Source organism: Varanus komodoensis, unplaced genomic scaffold, assembly GCF_004798865.1.
Source record: "Varanus komodoensis strain SLA01 unplaced genomic scaffold, ASM479886v1 scaffold6_2, whole genome shotgun sequence".
Taxonomy (NCBI): Eukaryota; Metazoa; Chordata; class Lepidosauria; order Squamata; family Varanidae; genus Varanus; species Varanus komodoensis.
Window position 1 is genome coordinate 59,094 of NW_025336346.1, and position 22,547 is coordinate 81,640.

General features: G+C 45.4%; 1 protein-coding gene across 1 annotated transcript; it reads right to left on the bottom strand.

The window, feature by feature from the left end:
- Window positions 1–735: 735 nt before the first annotated feature.
- On the bottom strand, window positions 736–22,255 carry LOC123034301 (GDNF family receptor alpha-4-like). Its single transcript, XM_044451550.1, has 8 exons — window positions 22,079–22,255; window positions 14,206–14,496; window positions 9,351–9,443; window positions 7,692–8,025; window positions 7,068–7,177; window positions 5,141–5,275; window positions 3,777–3,907; window positions 736–3,542 (listed from the first exon to the last, which is right to left on the bottom strand). Exons 1-8 carry the CDS (start codon window positions 22,119–22,121, stop codon window positions 3,408–3,410), a joined length of 1,272 nt encoding a protein of 423 aa, XP_044307485.1. The 5' UTR covers window positions 22,122–22,255; the 3' UTR covers window positions 736–3,407.
- Between the last annotated feature and the right edge of the window lie 292 nt (window positions 22,256–22,547).

The window sequence follows — 22,547 nt, forward strand, 5'->3', positions numbered from 1 at the left end:
GGTTGGAGCAACTCCTCAGTGGGGAATAATTACATCAGCTGGGATTTTTTTTAGCTTAGAAAAAGGGTAAGGGGAGGCCTGATAGAAGTATTTGAAATTATGCAAGGTATTGAGAAAGTTGAGACGGGTGTTTTTCTCCCTCTTCCATAACAACAGTACTTGAGGTCATCCCATGAAGCTGATTGGTGGAAGTACTTCTTCACATGGCACATGAACCATGGAATTCACTGCGGAGAATCTGAATTATTGCACAAGTCCTTTTAAAACTTCTGTTGCTGCGCACCATCAAAGTCTGCATGCTATCATCAGTTAAGAAAAAAAACTACTACTTTTCTTGCAACTGCAGTTGTGACGCTTGTCTGCATTGTAAACACAGCAGATACTGTACTATGTGCCTTCAAGGCAATGATTCTATTTTGCAGAAATATTGGCGTAACAAAGCCTAGAATATGTAGTTCCACTTTAGCCTAATGCTAATTCTTGCATTGCAAGAACAGCATTCCATTTACTACATGGACTACGGCAAGTTACTGTCTGATCCCTCAGCAGTGCAGTCACAGCAATCAGCGCAGGTGAAGGACTGTTCAAGCACAACTGAATTCTAGTAAAGTAGGCTGCCAGGAGAGAGCAAGACCAATCTTTCTCCCTTTGTTCCATTCTCACATTGTCATAATCACTGGGTGGAATTTGAAAGTCAGTGCACCTCTTGCTGAATGCAAAGAAAAGAGACTCCCAGAGTTATAACATAAACTTTATTTTGGATATTATGGGCTGAATCACATTGGTAAGATACTGGAATTTACATTACAGCCGCTCGGAATGTTCCCACTTCCTCTGTTTGCTAAGAGACTTAGATTGTGCATCGAAGACACTTGATAACATTTTAAGGATTTCTATTTGGTTTGCACTTTCCCTTTTGAATAGAGGTGTGGGAGTTGCTGACGTACTCAATATAGATGAAATACAACAGTAATAACCATGTAAGTACTATAAAATAGTGCCACAAACACTGAAACATCAACAGAGACTCAACACTTCAGGTACAGAAGATCCCAGCTATCAGAAAGGCAACCCCCAGTGGAATAGGCTAGGAACAGAGACAGTTTGGGACTAGCTCCAGCCTGCTGCACATGCAAGGAAAACCGTTTTTCCCTACCTGCGTAGGTAAACATGCAATGCAAGAGGCCACTGGAGTAACGTGTGCATGTCTCTCTAGCTGCATCCAATGTCCCCTCTCCAGCTTTGTGCAAGGAACCTGTGCTACAGCAACACAAGTCATTTGTATTGAGGTGAGACAGATAGGCATAGATGCGGGTGCAGAAGTGTGCGTGGATTTAAGGAGACTCCTATCTAGCCGAACTGGGGAAGGGCAGAGGGAACAAACTATAAGGCCTCCCCTTCCATACATGGGTGCTGCCCCTGCCATGAAACCGAGGATGCCCTTGAAATCTTAGTAACTGTCTATGTGCATTCATTACAACTGTTGAATTTTAATTTTGTAATCTGATTTAGTTGCTGTGTTGTTTTATATATCTGCTGTGAATCTACTTTGAGTGCAGTGGTTGCATAAAAAGGGTATATAAAAGGCCTGATTTGAAAACTGAGCCATGATGAAAATCAAGAGTGAAGAAAGTAAGCAAAAAATGTTTTGACAATCTACATAGTGACAGAATTTAAGTTTAGGACTTTTCATAGTTTTTCCATTCTGGACTTGCCTACCCTACTGGGGGTAACATTTCTCGTTAAGAAAAGTATTTACGCTACTAGATTTTAGGCCTCTTCAAAAAAGTCTGGATTCCCACAACACTTTAAATGCCAGGAGCTAATACATAACCTGTGCTGGTATTGTATTGCCAAGTTCAACTGTAAAAAATTCCTTTAATATTTGAAATGCTTTTAATATTCCTTGTCTTCTGTTTTTTAAGAAGCCATGCTTCCACACTTACTCATATAGTCACAACAACTACAGACATTTAAAGGTTGGAAGTAAATTACTTTATAATTGCCTTCATTAAGGAGGTGGAATAATAATAAACAGAATGGATTGGCAGGTCTCCACAAACTGTATCTTCCTGGCTGATACCAAGGCTACAGTAAACCCACATAGAAATGAGACCAGTGTGCCAGTTGGTGGTATGAAGCTCCCCTTCACTGAGCAGGAGTAAAAGGACACCTATTCCTAGATGAAAAAAATGCAAAGCATGCTAGATTTCATAAAGGGATTACTGTCACTACTGAATGTGATAGAGCCCTGGATCATGAATACATGACAGTCAACTCTGGCAACCACCGCACTGCATCTCTGAGGGAGAATGGGGAAGAAACAGGGTGTTTGGTGGCTCTTTCACAGGAAAGTTATTGGGATTAGTGTTCTATCCCTTCCAAAGCCAGCCAACAAGGTAGGTGTGACATGTAGCGGGTTTGAATTGCTCTTCCATACCTAGAGATGTAAATGTGTCTGTGTGGGTGGGTGGGTGGGTGGAGGAAGGGAGGGAACCCACAGACCAAAGGGGAGAGATGAACCAGAAAAATTCAGGAAAAACATTTCCCGAAGGATTTTTGGAGAATTTGGAAACATTTTTCCCCTTCAGAATTTCCCCCGCAAGCCTTAATTTCCCCCTAGGTCTTCACATCTCTGCCTGTACCTCAGTTACCACACAAACCTTTACATCCAGAGTTATTAGCTCATCGACACCACAGAATGTACAGAGACATGTGAAAGGACACTAGATTATTCCATACAGAGGTCGTTGTGCTGTGACTTGGGGCATACAAGGTCAGTGGCCCAGGCATTTGTAGTGCCCAGCAAGCCTGCAGGCTGATTCTTCTGAAGGCCTAGAAGGGTCATACAATACTGAACAAGGAAGATTTATGTCACAGAAGCATCTAGCTCAAGTGCTTTACATTTCTGAGGAGCAGTAACAGATGCAGAAATGTGGGACAGAAAGAGACCAAGCACAGAGGCTACAGTTCAGTTACCATGGTCCTTAACTTCAGTTTTGTTTTGTGTGTTAAAGAACTGGACAAATATACAGCAGGGACCACTGGAAAGTATATCATCCAGATTTTGTGGCAACCCGAAGCCAAAAAAGCATTTCACTTGCTAGATCAGAGATGCATCAGACTCCTCTACCTGATTGCTTTGATTTCAGTTTTTTAAAACAGTTCCCTAAAATCTCACATCTGCCTGCTTTTTCCCCTTTGGGGGCACTGGAAAGAGAACCAGTCCCCAGGGCTACATTGCATAGAAAAGTGTGTGAAACAGTCAAGAGTTCTTGGCAGAAGGGTGCAGGTTGTGAAGAGGCTTGCAGTGATCGGTGTGTCCTCTTTAGCATGAAAAAATCCAGTTTCCTTTCTCCTGGAAATGCATGACAGTCACATGCATGAGCAATGCCAGTCACATTAGGCTACGGTGGACTGAGTAATAGAAGGAGCAGCGTCAAGGTCAAAAGCGAGGAAAGCTGAGCTCCAGTATATACAGAATTTGAGAACGATTTTTGATTATGTACAGGAACTTCTGGCTGTATCTTCTCTTCAGGTTCCTAGACACACACACAGAGGGGGGGGAGGTTACTTAATTATCAGATAAACCTAATTTTAATACCTACCCCAGCTCAGCCCCTCCTCCTCAAAGGAGGGGGTTCAAAGGTGACAGACTCCTTGCCCAACCTTTTCTCACAATACTAGAGACTTAGCTGACAACCTTGTTATGCAAACCATATTTTAAACGACAACCTCCTTCTGCCTAGGCCCTGAACTGGCAGGGCTGTTCATACCCAATACACTTTTGCAGTGAGAACTGTGCTGGTGCCATCTCCTTGGATGTTCACAGAAGAAGAGTACCGCAGTTGCTCCCGACCCTCTGTAGGCATCTGCTGTAGGCTCATCTGTGACTGGATTGCACTTTCTGCAATGCAGAGAAGAGACTGTGTCAGGATTTGAGCCTGCACAAGCAGGCATGGGCCATGGAGAGAGTGCTCTGGGCTGCAACTGTGCTTGACTAGATAAATAAATTTAAGCCATTCCAGCACCAGTCCTTGACAATGCTCTGACAAGAGACCAGCAAACCTTTTCCGCCCTGCTATGGCTGTGCAAACATCTACAGTGTGTTTGATCTTTGTGAAGTGCTCTGTTGCTGGAACATATTGGCAATTAATTCACTGGAGAGAAACAAGGTAGTAGCATCCTATTTCAGTTCATGTTTTGGACGTCAGGATTTACTCAAGCAGGATTTTTTCCCATGCAGTGGCAGAATGTGCAACAGAGGCTGGCAAAAAGTGTGCAAGGCCAAGGAAAGCCGCAAGGGAAGAGACTGTTTGGTTACCTAATCTCAGACTATACACTCTCCTTTCCAAAGAGAAGAAGCATGTTTAGTCATAGCAGTAATTAAATCTTAACTGCAGAGGCATGAAAAACTTCTCCATAAATAAAACTGAGGAAATGAAAAGGTGAAATACTGAACATTTAAATCAGGAAGTTTGGTTCTTGATTTGATGTCACCTAGAAACAGTAGAGAAGCTCTACTGTGTTGGACCAGTTAGAACAATTAAAGCTATGAATGCTGAAGACATAAATTAATAACATAAAAACATAATGAACAACCCAATGTTGCCTAATAAAAGGTCCACCTAGTACAGCATTATGTTTCTTAAAGAGGCCAGCTACATGTCTCTGGAACACATAAAAGCAGGGCAAGAAGGCAACGGCTAAATGCTTCTTTTGTTTGTTCCTCTAACGTTTGGTAAACAGACTTGTAAACCTGTAGATTCCATGACAGATTTGCCCTCTACAAGTTTCTCTGTTACTCTGAAAAACCCATAATCAGAAGCTGTGCTGACCTTCCTGGAGAAAAGATGTAGCACATAAAGTTTAGTAGATGCAGTTAGTGAAGCAAAAAACCAAAAAAAGGTCCAGCAATGTATTTTATAAGATAGTTACACATGGTGCAGAGAAAGTCTTCCTGCTGTCTGTGTTGACAGTAACACCAATCAGTTTCACGAAACAACAAAGTTCTAGCGTTATGGCCGAGGGAGAAGAAAGGGCTAGATCTGCTTTCGCCAACCCTCTAAAGGCTTTGAACTGCAATTCCCATCAGCCCAGGCACAATGACAGATGGACCGAGGGGGCCCTCTGCACTCACTGAGGCATCTGTTGCTGGCAAAGGCGCTGAGGATTCGTTCACAGTCCTCTTCCCGGTTGCCGCTGTTCTTGCAGGTGCACCACAGCGTGACCTCAGCACTGGAATTACTGACGTAATTGGGCGTCATGGGGGTACCTGTGTCGAGTTCCAAGAAGGCAAAGTCAGGAATGTGTGTACACAGAGTTCTGACAAATCCATGCTGACTAGAGACAGAACAATGCCTGAATCCGCGAGATGGCATCCTGGCAATCTCAATCTTCTTTTAAAACTTAGCAAAGTGTATGCTTCTATTTCTCATGTTTAATCAAGAACACCATGAAAAGCCTTCCTTGAATTCTTTTTCAGTGAATCACATGTTAAAATATTCATAATGATTTGAAAACCTGAGTACCAGAAGCAGTATAAGTTGCATACACATGCTTAATTTTAAATAAATATAATTAGTTATTTATTTGTTCACAAGTAGTTTTGCACAGAATGAATGTGCAGAATCTAAGTATAACTGCATTCATCACATTGTGCTATCAGTCCAAACTCCATCCCTATGCCTCTGCAAAGTCTTTTGTCAGGCCTCAAGAATGCAGCTCATTCTATGCATAAGCAGACAGTGTGCAACTAAATGCTTTGCTCTGAAAGCTTCTTGAATATTCCTGGGAAGAAAAGTGCCTAAGCTTATCAGTATGTTCAGACAATTCCACTTATGAATTCTCCTCAGACATAATGTAGGTCCAGGCACAACTTAGGTTTGTAATACCAACTGGTAAGGAAGCAAAATTCTACACATTCAAAATTAAGGCTACAATCCTATTCACAGTAGTTTGGGGTAAGCCTATGAAAATAGGTGAACTTACTTTGAAACAAACACCAGCAATTTTGTGCTTTTCCTTTAGCTGTCTTTAGTAACCTTTTCCTCAGATAAATTTCAGTCCAGATAGTGTGATGGTGGTAGTATAGCCAATAGTAACCCCTGCATGGGGAATCCTGTATCTAGGCAGTTGTTGTTGCTGTTAGTCGCGAAGTCGTGTCCGACCCATTGCGACCCCATGAACAACATTCCTCCAGGCCCTCCTGTCCTCCACCATCCCCCAGAGTCCACCCAAGCCCACACCAACTGCTTCAGTGGCGCCATCCAGCCACCTCATCCTCTGCCGTCCCCTTCTTCTTTTGCCATCTATTGTTCCCAGCATTATCTAGGCAGTAGGGAAAACTAATTCATGTACCTAAAAGTTGCCTTTAGCCAGCATCCTCTCACTAGACCTAGCCAGATGCTCATAATCCAGTGATGGCAGTGATCCTGCTTTGGTCCCTGGCACCTGATAATCAAAGATACACTGCCTCGAGACATGCAGGTAATCATGGTGAATAATTATCCAAAACAGGGAACTAATGCTAACACTGCTATTGCAACACCAGAACAAAAGCAACAATATTAATCTGCTACACACTTGGACACAGATCGGGGTAAACACCATGTTGCCTATGGCACATGTGCAGTCCCCTGGGCTTTTTTGTGACCCCTTTCCACCTCCACTGAATTCCTCACTGAAATCAGAGATGGGACAGCCAAGAAGGGCCCATTTTTCCTTGAGGCAGCATGCTTGTCTCCTGCACTGCCAAATTCTGGAGGCAGAAGTGCGGCACCTGGTGAGTTCCAGATTTTTTTTTGGGGGGGGGGGGGACTGGCCTCCAGGCATCACCTACCCCTGAAGTAAATGGACCAAGTCTTTAGAAGGGGACTTGGTCCGTAAGAAGTTTCTTACAATATGTCTGAAGGTTGCAATCAGAGTAGCTCACACCCCCTTATCTTTCTTTATTCCATACAGCTTATTTAAAAGGACTAACAGCTTTTCCTCTACCCACCATAGACAGGGCTAATGGTATACCCACATCAAACCTCCCAGGGTGTTCCTTCGGGTCCAACACATACCAACCATCCCCATGTAAGCCTCCAGGCATGCAGCATGATTGTGCTGGGAGCAGCCATCTGTGGACGCTCCTGAAGGCTTGCACTGTTCTTGGAAGTCAGCCAGCTGGGATCTGGTGGAAGACAACTGCTATCAGAATGTGGGCCTCCTTTTCTCATTCCAGAATATGTTTTACTCATTTGCCTGTATTTACTAGGCTAAGCCAAAGCCACTCTTTACACAGAGCCAAAGAAAAGATCATAGAATTGTATTCATGTTGGGAATGGGCAACTGTGGCCCTTGTGATCCTACCAAAACCACACATGCAAATATACATGCTGAGTGCATGCACTCCGTCACTGCAAAGCCCTTCTTGCTGGGCAGTGCCCAACTTCATTATGGAGCTGACCATCCCCGCTCACAGAAAACCGGAGGATAAAGTAGCTCCCAAGCAGGCGGGAGTTGACAACGTCTGATTTAGGTGACGTGTAGCCCAGCACACATACATGGTTAGTCACTCCTCCACACAGCGTTATGCTTTATTTACGCCTTCCCTCACTTCATCAAGTACATAAAAGGCTCCAGCTGCCCAGGGGCCATGAAATTCACGGTACCAGTCATCCCCAGGCCCTCGGTGCCAGACCTACTTGCAGATATTGTCCTTCAGGCACGCGTCCAACAGGACGAGGCAGTTTGGTTTGCTGCCGCTCTGGAAAGAGCACTCTGGGACAATGGTGTTCCAGCGCCGCTCGCCACAAACCTCATCTTGACAAGGGCAGAAAAGAAGCCTCTTGGTGAAATCCAAATCGACCCTCTCAAAAAAGAGCCTCAGTCCTTGGTGACACTTGCGCTGATCGCAGGGGTGGCCTGCGCTGCAGATCTTGGCATAGCGTGAGCGCAGGCGCAGGCACCTGTGGTCCAAGTGGCAAATGTTTGTGGCCTGCAGGCAGGGATTTGCGCTGTCTCCAGCCATATGCGCGCCTACAAAGCCACAGAAACACAAGGAGAACATAGATAGTTCCAGAGACGGTTTTCCAAGGGAGGATCATACTATTATTATTATTATTAGAACATTTTTATGCTCAGATCAAGCCATCTCTAGCATCACTTCACAACTCAGAGATTCATCCTCCCTCACATTTCCTTTCCCTTCCTTTGTCCTTTATTTTGTATCCAACTTTAGATGGACAGAGCTCTTTGTGACAGAGGCTTCTCCTTGTACTCTGTAAAACACTAAGCGCACTGATAGTGCTAGCTAATAAATAACAAAAGCAAGAAAAACAGAATAGTAGGGAATATTTGAAATAATTTCCCCCCAAACTGGCTTTTTTTTCGGGGGGGGGGGAGAGTATTTGGAAAAAGCAAGTTTGGCAAGGTATTTCTTAATTCTTAGCAGCACTGACAATAAGCTAAGTGCTGACAGTAAGCATGAAATAATGGGTACAATCTCTACATTGCCTCACAACGCACTTTTGTAACTACTATCTTGCTTTAATTTTAGTGCTAAAGTAAGAACATATATTGGATCCTAGTAACTAAAAGCTGCCAGATTTTCACTAAAAATGGGTTAGCTTTGTGCTAGATAGTAGCCTACTACTCCATTTGATCTATCATTTTCACATTACTTGGTGGTCTGCTAAAGTCCTGGTCATTACTGGGAACAAGGAGCTACCAATAGGATTGTTCCCAGACATCCCTGATCTAGTCACAGAATTGCATCAGTTCCTTGGCATTCCAGAGAGCTGAAGGCAATGACATGGTTGTGCCAACGATTAGAGCACAAATGGCGGAAAGCGTGAAACAAATACAAATGAACACAAGTAACAATCCATTTGCAATCTTAGGAGGTGGTGATGGCAGCAAAGAAGTCTTAGGTCTATGCTGCCACTGAGCCTTCTGTTGGCCCCTTCGATTCAGTAATCTGGTCCCTTCACCTTCTGCATGAGCAGTGGAGATCACTGCATTGTTCTGCCCCCTCTCATGCTGACACAGACATTCCTTCTGGGATACCACACATTTGTTTCTCACCTTCTAGCATTAGTGTGGTTTAGGCTACTCAGACATTTAATTACAATAAACATATTCTCACCACTAAAATTCCTCCTAAAAGGCAAGTCCTAAAGAAAAGGGAAGACACCAAATATACAGTAACTTGGTATCACCAGGGATGGGAAACATGTGGCCCTCCAAATGTTAGACTGTATCTCCCATAATCCCTTACCATTGAGAATGCTGGGTAAATCTGTTGAGAGCTGTACTCTAACATCTAAGGGCCACACATTCCTCACCCCCGGCATTAACTCTACCTGAGATTTGGGTTGCCAGCTTGTCATACTTTGCTGTTAAAGACTCTTCATTTTCTACATCTTCATAGGGAGACATCTCCAAAGAAAACTCATCTGTGCAAGATAAAATAATATATTATTGTCTGCTGTGTGTATCTAAGTGTTCTGAAGAGCTCAAGTCAGAGGTCAACTTTAAGACCTTAACTGCTTTCTTTCATTCCAGTAAAGTATCTCATTCAGTGCTGTACAGCTGATGGTGAGAGGATTTCTCTGACATTGGCTCCCTTCTCCTCAAATCTCTTCCTACACTTGCTAACTCTACTTCTTGAAAGAAGGCAGACTGGGGTTTAGGGACAGCTTCTTTCTTCTTGTAGCTGATCCCTCCTCAGATGAACATTAACTGAGCTTTCCTTAACTATGGTATGCTCAAAGGTAGGTTTCCAGAAGTGGGGCTCTGCAGCTCATACTGGGAGGAATGATATGACATGTTACCCACTCTGGGAATTTTACTTGAGTACTGAAGTGCTCAGTACAGGCACAGTTCTCTCCCTCACCCCCTTTGTTCTCCTGCAGTATCCTGGGGAGAGGGAGTAGGATGCAAATGGCTGACAGTTCACATTTGGGAAGACTTGGATCTGGAAGGGTGGCGTGGGCAGGCACCCGTGTTGCTTGTCCTGCACACCTCCACCTTGGAAAGGAGAAGACACACGGGGCAGGAAACAGGAAGGGATGTTGAGGGAGAGCAGGATTGTTTTCAAGTGATCCTGCTCTCACTTCTGTATCAGCAGAGGCCCAAAGCAAATGGATGATGACCACACTTTGTCAGCTGTCATCACTCAAAGCTCCTTGGCCAGGGCAGCCATGCAACTCTTTTCCATTTTGGCTTGACCATAGCATAGCATGTTGCCTGGATTCAGACTACATGTTAAGCTACAATGAGTTATTTAAACCCTACAAGCTATGGGTAACTGGCGTGGTTTAAGAAGCCACCCCAGGGTTGCTTACAAAGTACCCTGAGGGGCAGTGCCTGGTTTTGATGACACATTAAACCACCAAGGTTTAGCATGGTTGCATTATTGTGTCATCCAAACCCAGTCATTGAAGTGTTTGCAAGAATGCACACTTCTATGGCAAACTTTACTACAGCTTAGCTGGTTTGCAAAGCAATCAGGAAACTTTGGCAAAGTGGAGTAATATAGCTGTCCACTTTGAAAAGACTTTCTTAAGCTTCTTAGCGTCTTCTTCAATCTTAGGGAGGGGGTGCTGGAAGCTACAAAGGAGATGCTTAGATAATAATTTACAAAGACCACATGTTGTTGTTGTTAGTCGCGAAGTCGTGTCCGACCCATCGCGACCTCATGGACAACATTCCTTCCTGTCCTCCACCATCCCCCGGAGTCCACTTAAGCTCACACCAACTGCTTCAGTGACTCCATCTAGCCACCTCATCCTCTGCCATCCCCTTCTTCTTTTGCCATCTATTGTTCCCAGCATTAGGCTCTTCTCCAGGGAGTCCTTCCTTCTGATTAGGTGGCCAAAGTATTTGAGTTTCATCTTCAGGATCTGGCCTTCTAAAAAGCAGTCAGGGTTGATCTCCTCCAGGACTGACCAGTTTGATCGCTTTGCGGTCCAAGGGGACTCGCAGGAGTCTCCTCCAGCACCACAATTCAAAGGCCTCAATCCTTTGGCGCTCAGCCTTCCTTGTGGTCCAGCTTTCACAGCCATACAGTGCAAATGAGAAAACCATAGCCTTGACTGTATGCACTTTTGTTGACAGGGTGATGTCTCTGCTTTTTAGTATGCTGTTCAGATTTGCCATAGCTTTCCTCCCCAGGAGCAAGCGTCTTTTAATTTCTTGGCTGCAGTCCCCGTCTGCGGTGATCTTGGAGCCCAGGAAAATAAAATCTGTCACTACCTCCATTCTTCCCCATCTATTTGCCAGGAAGTGAGAGGACCGGATGCCATGATCTTAGTTTTCTTAATGTTGAGTTTCAAGCCAACTTTTGCACTCTTCTCCTCCACCCGCATCAAGAGGTTCTTCACTTTCTGCCATTAGAGTGGTATCATCTGCATATCTGAGGTTGTTATTTCTCCCAGCAATCTTAATTCCAACTTGCAATTCATCTAGCCCCGCCTTTCTCATGACGTGCTCTGCATGTAAGTTAAATAGGCAGGGCGACAGTATACAGCCTTGCCGAACTCCTTTCTCAATTTTGAACCAATCAGTGTTTCCGTGTCCAGTTCTCACTGTTGCTTCTTGACCCGCATATAGGTTTTTCAAAAGACAAATAGGATGGTCTGGTACTCCCATCTCTTTAAGAACTTGCCACAATTTGTTGTGATCCACACAATCAAAGGCTTTAGCATAGTCAATGAAGCAGAAGTAGATGTTTTTCTGGAACTCCCTGGCTTTCTCTATGATCCAGCGTATGTTGGCAATTTGATCTCTAGTTCCTCTCCCTCTACAAAATCCTGCCTGTACTTCTGGTAGTTCTCGGTCCACATACTGCTGGAGCCCAGCTTGTGGGATTTTGAGCATCACTTTGCTAGCATGTGAAGTGAGTGCAATGGTGCGGTAGTTTGAACATTCTTTGGCATTACCCTTCTTTGGGATTGGAATGTAAACTGACCTTTTCCAATCCTGTGGCCACTGTTGAGTTTTCCAAATTTGCTGGCATATTGGATGTAGCACTTTTACTGCATTGGTTTTTAAGATTTTGAATAGTTCAGCTGGAATACTGTCACCTCCACTAGCTTTGTTGTTGCTCAGTCTTCCTAAGGTCCATTTGACTTCACATTCCAGGATGCCTGGCTCGAAGTCAGTGACCACCCCATCATGGTTATCAGGAACGTTAAGCTCTTTCTTGTATAGTTCTTCTGTGTAATCTTGCTAACTCTTCTTAACCTATTCTGCCTCTGTTAGGTCCCTGCCATTTTGGTCCTTTATCATGCCCATCTTTGCATGAAACTTTCCCTTCATATCTCCAATTTCCTTGAAGAGATCTCTGGTCCTCCCTATTCTATTGTTTGCTTCTATTTCTTTGCACTGTTCATTTAAGAAGGCATTCTTATCTCTTCTAGCTATTCTCTGGAATTCTGCATTCAGTTGGGTGTATCTTTCTCTTTCTCCCTTGCCTTTCACTTCCCTTCTTTCCTCAGCTATTTGTAAAGCTTCCTCAGACAGCCATTTTGCTTTCTTGCATTTCTTTTTCTTTGGGATGGCTTTAGTTGCTACCTCTTGTACAATGTTGCGAACCTCCGTCCATAGTTCTTCAGGCACTGTCTATCAGATCTAATTCCTTAAATCTATTTGTCACACAAAGAACACATAATTGTTCTTAAATCTACTGTTCTAACATCAAACTATGTGCAGCATCTTGGTTATTATCTGTCATAAGCACACAATCTGAAATAATATCAGTCTACATATGTAAATATAGATCTCGGTTTTCCATACTTTTCTGCAGCTATGGATCAGTGCAGTAAACGCAGAATATGAGGGTGTGATGTTTAGGCGAGAGGCCTGCACCTCCATTTCCTGACATTTCAAAACCTGCTAAAAATCTTCATGACTCCATCTGGGCAGGTCTGTTTAGCATTCTTTTTGGCTGCATGCTTGTGGCATTGCATAGAATTTGGCATGGGCTCTGGAATCTTAAGGATTTCAGATTTTTCTTTTTTGAAAAACAACTGCACATTTCTTACTGTCATGGTTGTAGAGACATTTTTGTACACAAGTTGGGACAAGTAAAACATTGGGATTATGGATGCCAGGTGGCAACCATGTGAAAGTGCCTGTGTCTTTCAAAGCTCCTCATCTCAATGCAAGTTTGCATAGAAACCCTCACACAGCTCTATCCAGCAGCCTGCACAGATGCAAATGCCATTTCTTGGAGCCTGCCTGAGTTACTGAAACATGTCTGTGCATAGGTGCAAGACACAGACAGGAAAAACGGTAGCCTGCTTCTTCTCCCTCTTGATTGCTACTTAAGCAGAGGAAGAAATACAATAAATACTCCACAGAGACAACAAATTGGATTTCAAAGTTAAGGGACCTTCTCCAGCTACCAGTTGACCAAGCCTCACCATGATGGAAAACAACCAGGGTGGGAGGACAGACATCTTTCCTCTCTTCCACCAGTGTCCCTTGAGAAGAATGACTGGAGAGGCAAGAGGAAGCGGTCCTGTGCCTGCCGCCCCCCATCCTCAGATGGTGTGGCCTCCACTGGTGCCTCACCCCTCAGGACCTGGGCATGGAGCTGGTGTCTACTGCAGGGCAGCGGCCAACCCAATGCCTGCTGCATGTCTCCTCCCACCACCCAACTGGGGCAGGCACCAGCACCACTCGCCCTGCATAGCGACTCCTTGGAAATGGAGTGGACAAGAGGAGGGGAAGCCTCTCACCCCATTTCCCCACTGGGAAGAAGAGGCACAGGTGAGTTGAAGTACACTGCTGGCCTTCCCCTTAAGGTAGGACGGTGTCTCCACCTTACTCACTACTGTTCCAGCATGTACCTGTTGCCAAGTCCTGACTAGGGCATGGGAAGGCAGCACAGGCAGGCAGTGGCGTTGCTGCAGCTTGCCCTACATAGCTTCTCTTTGAAAGGAAGAGGGGAGTGAGGCAGGCAATGGGAAGAGACACCTCCTGCCCTGTTTCCTTCCTTCCCTGCTGGTTCTTTCACATCCACCACAAGGGTTGCTCAGCACAAAGCTGAGCAACTACCCATACCAATCTTGGGTGGGGGTTGTCAAGTTGCCTGAACCTAGTCAGTGTTTCTTCAGAGCAGGGGCAGCTACCATACTGCCCAGAGGCTCCATGCAGCCCCTGCTGCCCCCCCCCACCAGATTTGGTGGCATCAAGAGTGACAAATCTCACCTTGTGCTAAAGTGGAATGAACAGTCCAGTAGATATGTAGGCATCGCTTCTGCTTTCGGCTGCGTCGGTGGCACTTGCATTCTCCAAAATAACTGTTTCTAATCATTGTTTCTGCCTCTTGGCATCTGTTTCTGGCCTCATGGTGCAGAAGGAAGGAATTGCTCTTAGCAAGGGATGGAGAACAGTTTTGCAGGGTCTGATAAGCGGCATTGCAGGCAGGGTCAGCCACACAAAGATTTTCAGCTGTTATGCAGTTGTTTGGCTGTTCAAGGGACGAAACAAGGAAGCCTCCTGTTCAAGTAAAGGAAGTGTGTTAGCATTTCACACTTTTGTACTGCAAGCACTGCCTCTTCTCACAATGCAGACTTCCAAAGAAGCACTCACAAACTCATACTCTCAGGGCGTTTCTAGACAGAGGGCTCCCATTGCTGCTAAGGAAAAAAAGCATTGCACAGCTATTCCAGCTGTTTATCCTTAATGCAATTTCTGTAGTAAGAGGGAAGACAGAAGCAGTAGGAAAACATGGGAGGGTTATGAGTGTTAAGATGAAGGCATCTAGAACACACTCCTCACAAAATTTTGTAAACTGGATGGGGCAATGACGCAGTAAAAGACTCATCTAGAAAGAGCCATATAAATTAATCTGGAATACTGACAGTGCCTTGATATTGGGCCAGTTCACACAACAGGTGAGGCTATGGTGTATGAAGCCACCATTTTGCATATCTTATCTCTGGGTGTTGTCACTCTGTGCAAATGCAATGAGTGTGGGTTAGGACAGACCATGGGTTCTGCGAAGGCTGCTCAGCCCACACTTGTCAGTTTGCATGACATGGAAACTCCTGAATGGAGGTTGGATATGCAACAGCTCATCATGGTTGAAAGAACCCATAACTTGTCCTGTACAAACCAGGTCATTGCCACTCAACTAACATGAATTAGAAGCATCATTCACCAGTTCAAAAGCATTCTGAAAACTATTTAATATGAATTGGTTTACAGACACACTATATGTATCCTTTTGTTCATATGTTCAGAGTGATAAAATTGAATTTCATTTTAGTATCACAATGTTTATAGGAGAGTTTTATAACTCTACATTTATCTAATTCTTGCAGTCATAATTGCTAGCAAGTCAGATCACCATTCACCGCTCCTTGCATTAAATGCTTTTTGGAACAGAGGAAAATGCTTGCACTTTTAACTACTTTGCTGTCATAAGTGAGTGTCTGAAGCATTTTTTTTAAAGCAGTAGCTTCTAATTGAGGGAGATTGATTGCTGTTGTATTCAGGTGGAATCAACTTCTTGTTAAAAAATCTAGCCCTTGACAGAAGTGTGGTGTGGAATAGGAGACTTCAATCCATTTGTGTGTTGTCAGTCTGTTCCAAAGTCATGTCCTTCTGCTGTGCCTGAGATGAGGACAGCAGACAGAATTTCTGCTATCATATTGGGAACGTGACAATAGACACCAAAGCGTGAACTTATATTAGGTAAAGCCTGAAGTTACTATAGCAGTCTCTGTATTTAAATGTGAGGCAAAGTGAGGAGGGGAACAAATTGAACCATCTTTGAAGGGCAATCATTCTTAACTTGTTCTTGGGAAATGGCCATTGCAGAGATAAAACTCATGAATTTCTATCACATACAACCTTGGCCCCATTCTTGGGTGTACATATTCCTGCCTATCATCTTCTTTCACTGTGCTCTTGATTTACATTTAGAGCTTTCCTTTGCATATTGATTCTCAGCCTTTATTGTGTCTTAGTTAAAAACCATCAAATCCAAAACATACCTAACCTTAAACCTGAAAGAGCTGCTCCAACATTTAGACATCCTAAGGGGGCAACCTTATTCTTTACACTTGGTTGCAATGCTGCAAAATACGGCAGATGCTCTCCTGAGGAACACAAAATCCACTACCTCCACAAAAGATACAGAGACAGAACTTGTTGGCTGCATGGGGGCAGCACATTTGAAATAACCTTTCCACCAGCGGCATGATCTCCCATCAGCTGTTGTGAATTGCCCAGGGAGCTTTGGCTGTTGGGCGATATCGGAAATAAATAAGTATCTGAAACAGAGCAGAGATTGGGAGGGGTAACACCTATGCTCCTTCTGACCTCGACTGTGACACCCATGGAGCTGGTTCAAGGAAATTCTCTCCAACAGAATTCAACTGGGAACAATAGATGGCAAAAGAAGAAAGGGACGGCAGAGGATGAGGTGGCTGGATGGAGTCACTGAGGCAGTTGGTGTGAGCTTAGGTGGACTCCAGGGGATGGTGGAAGACAGGAAGGCCTGGAGGAATGTTGTCCATGGGGTCGGGATGGGTCGGACACGACTTTGCGACTAACAACAACAGAATTCAACAAAGGGAGGAAGACAAACCACAAATCACTGACTCTGTACTGCCAGCTGCCCCGCTCACATCACAACCGAGTATCAGCTATGGTGAAATCCAGTGCCCAAACAAGCACTTGTATCTAAACCCCAGACATGGAACTCATAACTCAGATCAAAAGGCACACCGCATGGGCTACACACCTCTAGTCTTATGCTCTGCACACCTAAAGTGCTCCACCATTGCTGCTCTCGCCCTTCCAGGGACAAGCAGCACCCACCGCCATTCTTGCTCCCCACCCCCCGAAAGCCAAAAATCCTGGATTGTCCAAGTAAAGTCACAAGCAAAGCACAGGCTGAATAAAGAAAATACAGGCATGGAATATGGTTGAACACTCGTCAATCACATATTAAAGAGGAAATAAAAAGCTAGGGAGTGGCTGATAGATGACAGGGCGGACAGGGGAAACGGAAATATCAAATATAATGTTGTAACATTTCCCTTCTAGCAACCCTCTTATGGAAACCATGAGACCTGAGTTCATACAGCAGTGGTTGAGGGAAAAAGATGTTGACCCCAAACTAGTGTGTAGTGCCTCCAGTCCACCAGCCCATCTGTTCCCTGAAAGGGGACAGGGAGAAAAACAGTGTGCAAGTTAGATATGAAAAGCAAGTTCTATGATTTCTTTAACCAGGAAAGCAGGAAAGAGGGAGGAAGCAAAACAAACATTCAGATGAATAAATGATGCAAAGTAAGCCTTGAAACCATAAAATGGAGTCCAATAGAAAAAGGGTCCACAAATATAGGGTTTTTTTTAAGGCTGGCCTGAAGCAACGCAGCCTAAGATTGCAGCAGCTGTACTGGGCTTCTGCTACCAGCAGCAGGTTGTTGGGCTGTTGCTGACAGATAACTGATTGAAAGGCAGAAGACTGCTCTTTCCCGTTTTCCCCCTCAGCCTCCTCAGGACTGTTCTTCCTTCCTCTGCATCTGCCCCTTCAGTTTCATCGGAACCTTTCTTTGCAATCTCTCTCCTCAGAGTCTCCCCAGGATCTCTCCTCACAATCTTTATCTCCTTTTATACTGTCCTCTTGGAATCTCTGTGCAGTGGCCCGACAGGACTGAAGTGGGAAGGGGGTGGGTAAGGTGAATGTGACCAGCGCACCCACACACTCTCTGTAATGGGAGGCCAACATGGATCAGCCCTCTATTGTTGCCCAGCTGTGGCTATGTTATGAGGATGAGAGCCTGGATAGAAGGCCAGGTCCATCCATACTACCCTTTCATTGGGAAGACCACCAGCCCAATGGGCAGTATCAGAATGGCTAAGAGATGTGTGAGGTCTTTGAAGGGGGCCACCTTCCTGTCAGTGGCCAGGACCTTCCCACATTTGGCAAACATCGCATCCTTTCTTTCCAAGGCCAACTTGCAGAAAACTTCCAGCCCTTACTCTTCTGAGAGAAGCAAAGGGAAGTTGCTGTTCTCCCTGCGTTGCTTTAGGTAATAGTGGGAACAAGTTGCTTGCACCTTCCCTCATAGCCTGGAATGAGGGTAAACAGCCTTGCATGCCCCTGGATCCAGAGAAAGGAGGAGCAAGTGATAACACGAGTGATGGGCTGGGCAAGTTAGCTAAGCCAGAACATGCTGAGCCCAGGAAGGGGAGCAATTCTGCCTGTCCAGCCTAAGGGGGAGGAATTGAGGGAAATGAGGTACGGGTGCACTTGCGGGGAGAAGCAATAGAAGCCTACTGGAAATAAACACAGCATTCCCTGGAAGGGCCACAGAGGGACAGTGGAGTTCAGGATTCTGCATGTTGAGGAAGCAATCGGGGAACAGAAAGTCTCTTTTTGGAGACTTCATAAGGGACAGTGGAATTAGCTGCATGTTGCATTTGGAGCTGTCAGCACTCCAATGTAAAGACTTGCAGGACAATCCAAGGGTCTTATGATAATGCCAGGCACCTCCACTGAAACCCCTCCAACAGAAGCCTAACATGGTGCCTTTGCAAATCTCATGCTGCCCAGGGAAGAGGGACTAACTTAACTGTCAGCACCCTCATCTCATTCCAGGAGGGGTATCACTGCCACTGTTCGTGTGGCTGGCGTGGCGGTTGTGAGGTGGGCTGCTGCTCCAGCCACTGCTTTGCCTCCTGCCCACTCCTGTTTTGGATGTTCCCAGCGAAAACGCAGTCCGAGGGTGGACAGGGATGATGATGTGCAGCACCTAGCAAGGCTTCCAGCTGCTTGAGCCATGCACAGCCTTGCTTCTTTTGAGGGGCTGCTGTGATAGCCTTTCCAGCCATCTGTGTGGGAAAGGAACGGGAAGAGGAGGAAAGAGATGCCCGAGGTGTTTCTCTGTGCCTGTGTGAATGCTATTCCGGCTGTGCCGCAAGACTCTGTTGGCTGGGGCTCTGTGTCGAACATCATCTTCCACCTGCATTCGGGGCATGTGCCTCTGCATCAGCCTGCACAGATTTGGTTCTTCTATGTCTGAACAGCATGGAGGTGTTGTTGCCATTCCAGTCTTTGCTTGCCAGCACTGCTGTTTTTGCCATAATGGATACTGAGCAGGAATCTGCCAATTTGCCTCAGGTGTGCATATTTTAGAGTTGTGCTCCCCCTTCTGGGTTGGGCAGGTATAGGATTTGGTAAACGTTGCACCAGCATAGCCAAGGAATGGAGTAACTCCTGGTGTACAGCACTGCACAGTTAAAGCGTATTTAAACACAGTTCAGAAAATGGACTGCAATTTCTTTCTACAGGGGTATTTTAATTTTGGATTAACTGTGTGGGAGGCTCTCAGCATAAACTATCACCCATAGCTTCCCCAAATATGCCTGACAGAATTCACTCAGTTTGAGCTTAACGTTTTATGGCTTAAAACTGCTAATCTGTTGCCTCTGTATGTCTCATGTCACAGACATTTTTTACCTTGACCAGTTATGGCCACAAGCTATTCCACTGAGCTATATATTTATTTACAACCTACCACATGGCATAACAGCCCCAGGGTGGCTGTGTTTAATGGTTTTTAAACACAGGCCGTTTGAACCATGGACTACAACCATGAAAAACAGCATGGGAATACTTTAGGGATTCTCTGAAGATAATAGCACTCTCCCTCTGTAAGTACAACACATGGAAATTAAAATGTTACATGCCACCCTGTTGCTCCTTACTTGTAAGAAGCAGAACAGAGGAGGAAGGGATAACAGGGTCAGGCCAGTGACTTACTGCATAATACCAATGTGGGCATGAAAGGTCTTTACATCCAATGCTATTTAATACTGTTGGGGAACCTGCCCCCCAAATCATGAACAATGCCTCCACCCAATTTTCAGGGAGTCTACCCCTTACTTCCCAGCACCACAGCCTGCCCCTCCCAGCAGCAATCCCCCGTCCATGGTGCAGCATTTTCAGGGGACTGGAGGGGCTGCAGTGGTGAGGAGGAGGAGGCAGGGAAGTCTGCTTCCACGTGTTCTGTGGGGCACAGTGCCAAGAAAGTATGCATAGGGTTGCAACCTTACCTTTGCATTTTTCCTTTCCTCAAATTTGAGGCTCAATATACCCTCCAAAGAAATCCATATTATACTTCCCCGCTGCCCACTCCATATATAGTGGAAGTTCTTATAGCTTTAGTCTGGAATGAGTCACTTCCGAATGTTAATGCACAATAGGAAACAGGATGGTGTTTTTATACTTGCTGAAGTACTTTGACCTTTTATACCATCTGTGCATGTGTCAATGTTGGTAATGCAAAAATAATAATAAATAAACAAAAATAAAAGTCAGCTGAAAATAGTTATTCTCGCCAATCTATGTTTTATATTTGTGATACACATAGAGAAAACTCAAAAATCACCTTTATTATATTTTCATCCATAATTCATAATAGAATTTTATAACATTTTATGATAGCATTTTGTTAGTATATAATCTTATTATATTATATTAATAATGCAATAATAGCAATTAATATTGTGTATTATTTTAATATTAATGCATTGTTATAAGATTTCATAATAATATTCATAATAGAATCTTTGCTATTTCCTTGGTTTATAAAAGCCATATTAGATACAATGTGCATATAATTTTAAAATGGTCCTCTTGCACTTCCTGATTTGCATGAGCAATTTAAGTACCACCTATGTTAGATCACACCAAGGGGCCGCTTGATATCCATCACATTTCCCTAGAGAAGTTCACAAACAGAACAAGATAGAGATAGCTACCTCTCTGATGCTTGCACTGCATTCATGTGTGAAATCACAGGAAAGAAGCAATTTTAAATCAAATACACAGTTTGTCAATGGTGGACAGATTACAAGCAGATGTAAAACAAACAAATGAAAACATAGAAGCCGCATGTGAAGAATATTTGACACTAAAATTTAATTTAGCATCTCTTGTGAAGTATTTTACTAATGAAACAAGCAAATTGCCTGTTGCAGCTACATCTACAACATACAAGTGACTAATTCTTTGACTGGAGTGTGGATCAGTGTCTTTTGCTTGCCTGGAAATCACTCAGCAAGCACCTGCTGAAAGTTTAGCTGTTGGAAGATCACTGCCTGCCACTTGGAACCGAAATCTGCTAATACCAGTTCTTTAGACCTAAACCTCGGTACCAAAAATGAGATGGGCAGAACCCATAAGGGAAGCCACAGCCTTGAACTTGGAAGACCAGAATGGAACTGTCATGAACAGTCCATTTTAGAGGAGTTTTTTTCATAGGGTCGCCACAGATGGAGACGACACGTAACAACAGCCCTCGAGTTGCAACCACTTTCCACTTCCGTTAACAAGCCACCGGGGGGGGGGGGGTGCACTGTCCGCTCGCGTATTTCTCTGTGCGTCCCGTATTTCCCTTTCCCTTCCTCTACAGCGCCCATCAAAAAAGCCACCAGGCCGGAACACACCCAAAGTGACTAGCAAAAGAGAAAAAGATCAGACAGTCTTTCGCGTCGCCGCCTGCAGATCTGAGACACCAAGCGCACTCTGGAAAATTGATAGGGACGACTCCTACAATCACCGCCCCACAGATAGGGGAAGACTTGGCAGCCCGATCCTAAGCATGCTCCCAGTGAAAGTCATCCCCTTGCAAGATGCGAAGAAGCTTGCAGCCAAAAAGTCCCTCTTGCCTTGGGGAAAGGCAAACAAGGACGGCTGTGGACTGGACTACAGACTCTTTCCACGCTCCAGTCGGGAAAAGCAAAGGCCCGCAAAAAATAAGAATAAAAAAAAATCCCTAAGTTCACAGGACATTTTGCCTAGTTCAGCTAGGGGAGCGCGCAGCTCGCAAAGCCAAAAGCCGCGGCCGGACACACAACATGTTCCCGGGAGCCGCACCAAGCGGCAGTTACAGGGCGGCACTTGGGGCGGGCACCAAGGGCGCCAAATTCACTCCGTTCACAGCGGAGAGCCGCCCGCAATACCGTTGCAAAACCGTTAGCGCCGTCGTGTAAGCAAAGCCCGTCCAGGAAAGAGGGGTCAGCCAGGCAGCCATGCACACCGGAGCCCCCTCCCCATTACCGGCTCGGGAGAGCAGCAGCCCCAGCAGCAGAGGCAGTCCCATGGTGGAGGGAGACCGAGTCGGCGTCGCTCGGGTCGCTCCGTTGCAAGGTGGTCTCCGAACTCGGCAGGCTCACTCCGTCCAGCCAGCCTCGCTTGCCCACCTGCTCGCAACCACCGTCCTTCGTCCCGCCTTGGCAGGGACTCGCCTCCCGAGCACAGGCTGGGCATATGCGCGCACGCAGAGCGAGCAGGAGGCGGGAACTCGCGCCCAGCACGCGAGGGCGGGAGCGGAGCGGAGCGGAGCGAAGGGAGGGACGGGCGGCGGCGCCCCTGCTGAGCGCGGCCGCAATTGCCGCCCGCGGGAGGCTTGTGCGCAGCCGAGCGCGCTGTTTTCTTGTGCATGCGGCAGCGGCGCTGCCCGCGACGATGTCGGCCTGGGCTGGCCTCGTGGTGGGCGTGGGGCCTCTTTTGCGCCCGGACGCGTCGC